Raw genomic sequence first — 5,376 nt, 5'->3', positions numbered from 1 at the left:
CTAAAATGCCATTTTAAAAAGAAACAAACTTTAAAGCAATCGTAACACATTACTACATTCAATTGGCCACTTAAGCTATTTCCAAATGCTTGATTAGGACAAATGTATAAGGTATCTTTTTCCTTTATATGATTATTGCAACAAAATAACACGAGTGAGATAATATTAAGGAAAATATATAATAAAACAACATTTGAAATTTGCTGAGTGGCAAGTGGGATCAGGCAGCCAACAAATCTAGTGGCAATAGCATCACTTACATCACCCATCAACCATCAAGGACGTCACAGAATTGATCACCTTTTCTATCTTGGGATGTTGCAAAGTTCAGAATAAAAACAATGTGATTTAGGTAAAGTAGATGAATTAAATAAAATATAAAAAGTATGTTACCAACCTGTTCCAAATTTTTTACCAGCTTTTGTCTTTTTCCAAATAATTGACCAAAAAGAAAAAGGCAAAGTTTTTGAAAATGTTTCTCTTTTTCTTTTTTATTAGTTGATTAACTCTATTGATATATTTATTTTATTGAAAACGGGTACGATATTTATTGATACTAAAAATTTTTTTTACACATGTAAGGATAAGATACACAAGAATGAATCAATTAATTTTTACGATTAATTGGATTCTTTATTTTCTAAGAATTGAAATATAAATTTTAATATATATTTTTACGTGTTTAAGATTTCATGTCTTAAGTAAACACTAATAATAATGTAAGAATTTAATTAACTTCGATACTCTTTTAGTAAAGTTAAAATAAATGAGAACCATGCTACTTTAAATACTCATTTCATATAAGTACACATGAAATAAGAAAAGAACAAGGCCGGTCCAGAGATTTTTGAGGCCCAGGGCGACGTAAAAAAATGTGCCCTCATTTCATATAAAAAAATATTTGTTTTCACACGTAAGAAATCGATAAAATTATATTTAGAAAAACACTTCAAACTCAATAATTTAGAGACACAGAATAATTATTTTATTTTGTATCAAGCGAAGGAAACTAAAAAGCTTCAACTTACAAGTAGATAGATTATGAGTTTTGTTATTCATCTGAACTTTTAAAGTGTTTTTGCATAAATCGTGAGTTATTTTTTCTTATTTACTAACCTGGTCAATATAAGACTAAAAAAATATTAATGTTTTTGAGTCTTTAAAGATATGTATAAGTAATAAATGAACACTAAATTAAACATTTTGATGACACGTAATATTATTTGCAAATTTGGTCTAAAAATTTAATCTACGCATTACTCTTTGCTAAAGATTAGACTTGAATTGGAATAGATATTTAAAAATAGTAACTCATATAGCTACTAGCTAGTAAATAAATTAACAACCAAACAAAAATTTGTAAAAATTGAAAAAAATAAACATGCACATAGCATTTCGAACTTAAGACCTCTAGTTAATTTTAAACAACAAAAACCATTACTTCTAATTAAACTTCTTGATCATGTAGCCAAATTTTATAAATTTATACTGTTATGAAAAGAAATTTGTAAAAATTGGAATGTAAATAAGCACACATGGTGTTATGAACCTAAGACCTCCTCATTCATTTTAAACAACAAAACCACTAGTTCTAGTTAAATTTCCTTATCAATAAACCAAAATTTATAAATTTATACTCTTATAAAAACATATATAAATACACCACATTAATAATTTTGGTGTCCCCATTTTTTTGGACCCTGGACCGTTGCCCTACCCGCACTAGGCTTGGGCCGGGCCTAGAAAAGAATAACACTTGACTACTCAAAGGATGAGCAAAATTCCTACTCAAAATTTTTTGTTTTTGATTTATAGACTTTTGTGCTTGTGATCGAAACCATTTATATTATAAATCATTCTATAAAAATCATGTTTGTAAAAAAATCAATTAAAATTTAGGTCATTTAATCATCGAATTACATAGAACAGATGAACAAAAATGATAAAAGCATTACAAACCGCCTATCTATTTTCTACTGTTAATTCACTTAATAACTTTAGTTTTAATTCATTTTTTAGATAATCTTACAAAATAGTTGACCATGTTAACGGTTCAAACTATAATTACAAAATTTTAAGAATCTGACACAAATTTTTTAGTAAGAAACATTACTTACAAGAAAATTGTCAATTCAAAAAGAGTAGAACAAAACGACAAACAAAAAATATAAAGCAGAGTACTACAGAGTCTGGTCAATGAAACCCCAACCCGACGCAACAAAACACTAGGTTGGCATAAAGGGACCCACACGTCTCAAACACAAGTGGGCCACATCCAACTTAAGGTCCCCAAAATGATGCAAAAATGTATAAATCATCACAGCCTCACTCATCACAGTACCTTAAAATTTGCAGAGAGAAAAAAAAAATTAGAGAGAGAAATTACTAGGGAGTAATGAAAAAATAGAGAGAAGAAAGGTGGCAGCTGCTGCTGCAATTTTTTTTCGATCTTGCATGTTATTCTTTTTATATAATAATTTTTGTACATAAATTCCGGAGGATCACAAAATACAAACAGAGATTAATATTCCATAAACTTAATTAATAAAGCTTAATCAATAACTAATAAGACATTAAAACTAAATTAAAACAACAAAAAGATTTGGAGAGCAGTCACCAGTCACCAGTCAGCGTTGTAGTTTTTCCTTTTTATCTCCTTGTCAATCAAACCTTGTCATACCATTATGATATGCCTGGTCTTAAATTAATAATTTTATGACCAAAATCAGAGACCCAAAAGCAACATCTTTTTCCCTAACATTCATCCTTTCCTTTCCATTTGTCTAAAAACTCCTTTACAAAGCTATCTCTGCCTGCAAAGCAACAGCTGCGGCACCTGCATTGAACCCCACCACCACCTTCTGGTGGTGCTGCTGCTCAACCTCCCACCTTGCTTGGGCTATGGCTCCATCATGCACTGGCACATACTCCTACCAAAACACCCCAAAACACAATCAGACACCAAAAGGGTAATTTCATCATCAAGATTCTTTCTGGCCAGTTCATTTTTTCCCCCATTTTTGAGGTTTGGAAAGAATGATTGAAAATCTGCAAAGTGTTTGATGAAATGGGAAAAAAAATTATGAGACCTCAAGTTTTTGGACAAGCTCTTTGGCACTGGGGGCAGAGACTATGATGTGGCGCTGGGAAGGCTTGATAAAGCCATCATCCACGGCTTTGTCAATAAAAGTGAGGAGGTAGTTGTAGTATCCATCAACATTCAGCAAACCAACCTGCAAAAAATTGTTTGCAGCAAAACCAAATAATTAACATTTAACAATAATAATAAAGTATCAAACTTTCAAGGCCAAAGCTCTCTGGTGTGTGTTCTTACTGGTTTGTCATGGATTCCAAGCTGTGCCCAAGTGATCACTTCTAGCAACTCCTCCAAGGTTCCATAGCCACCTGATAGAACCAAAAGTAATGCAAAATAAAATCCATTGATCAATTCGCTTAATTAAATAAAAGGGCAAACTTAGTAAGAGAAAGAGAGATGGGGGACCTGGTAGGGCAATGAAGCAATCAGAATGGCGGGCCATTTCTGCCTTCCTTTGGTGCATGTCGTCTACTGGCCTTACCTCTCCAACTGTTTCACCTGTAATCTGAGGCTCAAAAAACCCAACATGCATACATATTTAGAGAGCTTTTGCCATACTTGAAGCCAAATATAAAGATTAAAATTTGAACCATTACTGCAAAAAAGAAAAAACTTTGCACAAACTAAAAGGAGATTGAAAAGAATCCGAATGAGAGAGATAAGATTTTGCACCTCTTTACACATTAGAGTTCTTGGTATGATACTGTCCAAATGTGAACCAAAAACATCATAAATTAGGCAAATGCACAAGGAAAAATGATTAAATTTCGAAGAAATAGAAAGCATTTGAGAAACCCAAGAAAAAGTGAAAATCTAGAAATGTGATTGTACCCAAGAACATTCCCTCCACCATGATAAACAGCCTGGGAAACCAGACCCATCAGCCCAATGCTCCCTCCTCCATATACAAGGTCAAGCTTCCTTGAAACCTTCAAAAAAAAAAAATTCAGAACCAAAAAATAGGCCGACCCAATTAATGAAATTGAAAAACAAACCAAACACAAGTGATTAAAATGGAAAATAGAGCAATCCAAATGATAAAATTAAAAAATTTGGAGTTTGGAGGGAAAATGAAGAAGAAAAGTACAATCTCTTCAGCTAGTTCAATGGCAGCATCTTTGTAGCAGTTCCTCTTCCCAGTACTGCTGCCACAGAACACACAAACCCTCTTGAATCTTGATCTCAAAACCTTCTCTTCCATCTCCAAACTCCACAAAATTTTACTGGTATTTAGCTTTTGGTTAATAGTTTGCCAAAAGTGAGTAATAAATATGGAGGGATTGCAGAATACCTAGTAAGATGGAAACAGCCAATATATATAGATGAGATTTTCGATTTGCCATTACACCAAAATGGTAGGTCATATATTATTATATAAGTGAAAAGAAGTTTTATTTATTTATTTTATATATCTCTTCAATTATATAATAATACATACTTATATGCCTACATTTTGGATAAGGATTCCGGATCCTCTATCTAGGGATCTAAAAATCAATTAATCGTATCCCTTAATCGTATATTAAACGATTAGAAATTATTTTAAATTTTAAAGCTTAAATTGAATATAAATAGTATCTGATAAAAATTAATTATACGATTTACGATAAACAAACACGATTAATTAATCATTTGAATCTCCACAAAGAGAATCTAAAAAAGATCATATTTTCTGTACTTCGAGCACACTAAAAATCTCTGTTATATACAACAGGACTAAGATTGAAGGGCCCCCAAAAGAAACTGAATTGAATATTTTAAAAATATATATATATTAACATTGAAAAAACTGTTAGACTCCACACAAATATATATGACTACAGGACTAAGATTGAATGACCCCCAAAAGAAATTGAATTGAATATTTAAAAAAAAAAAATTTTAACATTGAAAAAACTGTTAGACAGAAAGGAAGGAAAAGGGAATACTGTGGCTCTGTTGTGTCAAATGGATAGAGACGAAGTAAGACAAGTGGCAAGGCAAAAAAGACAGGGAGGGAAGTCTGTACAGTTCAGACCGTACCCTAATCCACGAAGACACGTGGCTTAGATCATGGTTGAGGCTTGGTGGTTTCGTGTCTCGGCGGGTAATTCGCACCCTTATATGTATCTGTAGCACGTTCAATTATTCTTCTATTTCTCAGAAAAAAAAAAAATTCTTCTATTTAAACTATAACACATAGATTTATTTCATTTAAATTATGAATGGTGTTATTTAAACACATTTTGTTATCTTCCACACACCTTTTATTAGTTTATATTTTTTTATTCTATTCAATT

General features: G+C 31.5%; 1 protein-coding gene across 1 annotated transcript; it reads right to left on the bottom strand.

The window, feature by feature from the left end:
* Positions 1 to 2,410: 2,410 nt before the first annotated feature.
* On the bottom strand, positions 2,411 to 5,034 carry LOC103445250 (cytokinin riboside 5'-monophosphate phosphoribohydrolase LOG5). The gene is made up of 7 exons (XM_029102222.2): positions 4,185 to 5,034; positions 3,929 to 4,026; positions 3,770 to 3,800; positions 3,503 to 3,602; positions 3,335 to 3,405; positions 3,090 to 3,233; positions 2,411 to 2,930 (listed from the first exon to the last, which is right to left on the bottom strand). The coding sequence occupies exons 1-7, from the start codon at positions 4,296 to 4,298 to the stop codon at positions 2,796 to 2,798; spliced, it is 693 nt and encodes a 230-aa protein (XP_028958055.2). The 5' UTR covers positions 4,299 to 5,034; the 3' UTR covers positions 2,411 to 2,795.
* Positions 5,035 to 5,376: the final 342 nt, after the last annotated feature.

Source organism: Malus domestica, chromosome 05 (assembly GCF_042453785.1).
Source record: "Malus domestica chromosome 05, GDT2T_hap1".
Taxonomy (NCBI): Eukaryota; Viridiplantae; Streptophyta; class Magnoliopsida; order Rosales; family Rosaceae; genus Malus; species Malus domestica.
Note: the sequence above shows the minus strand (reverse complement) of the source record. Positions and strands in the feature narration are given on the sequence as shown.

Excerpts from the sequence above, each read along its gene's own strand:
- LOC103445250 (XM_029102222.2), bottom strand. The coding sequence starts at position 4,298 with ATGGAAGAGAAGGTTTTGAGATCAAGATTCAAGAGGGTTTGTGTGTTC. Across the intron at positions 3,406-3,502 it reads TTGCTTCATTGCCCTACCAG|GTGGCTATGGAACCTTGGAG; the intron begins GTCCCCCATCTC and ends TGGTTCTATCAG. Across the intron at positions 3,234-3,334 it reads TTGGAATCCATGACAAACCA|GTTGGTTTGCTGAATGTTGA; the intron begins GTAAGAACACAC and ends AATTTTTTGCAG.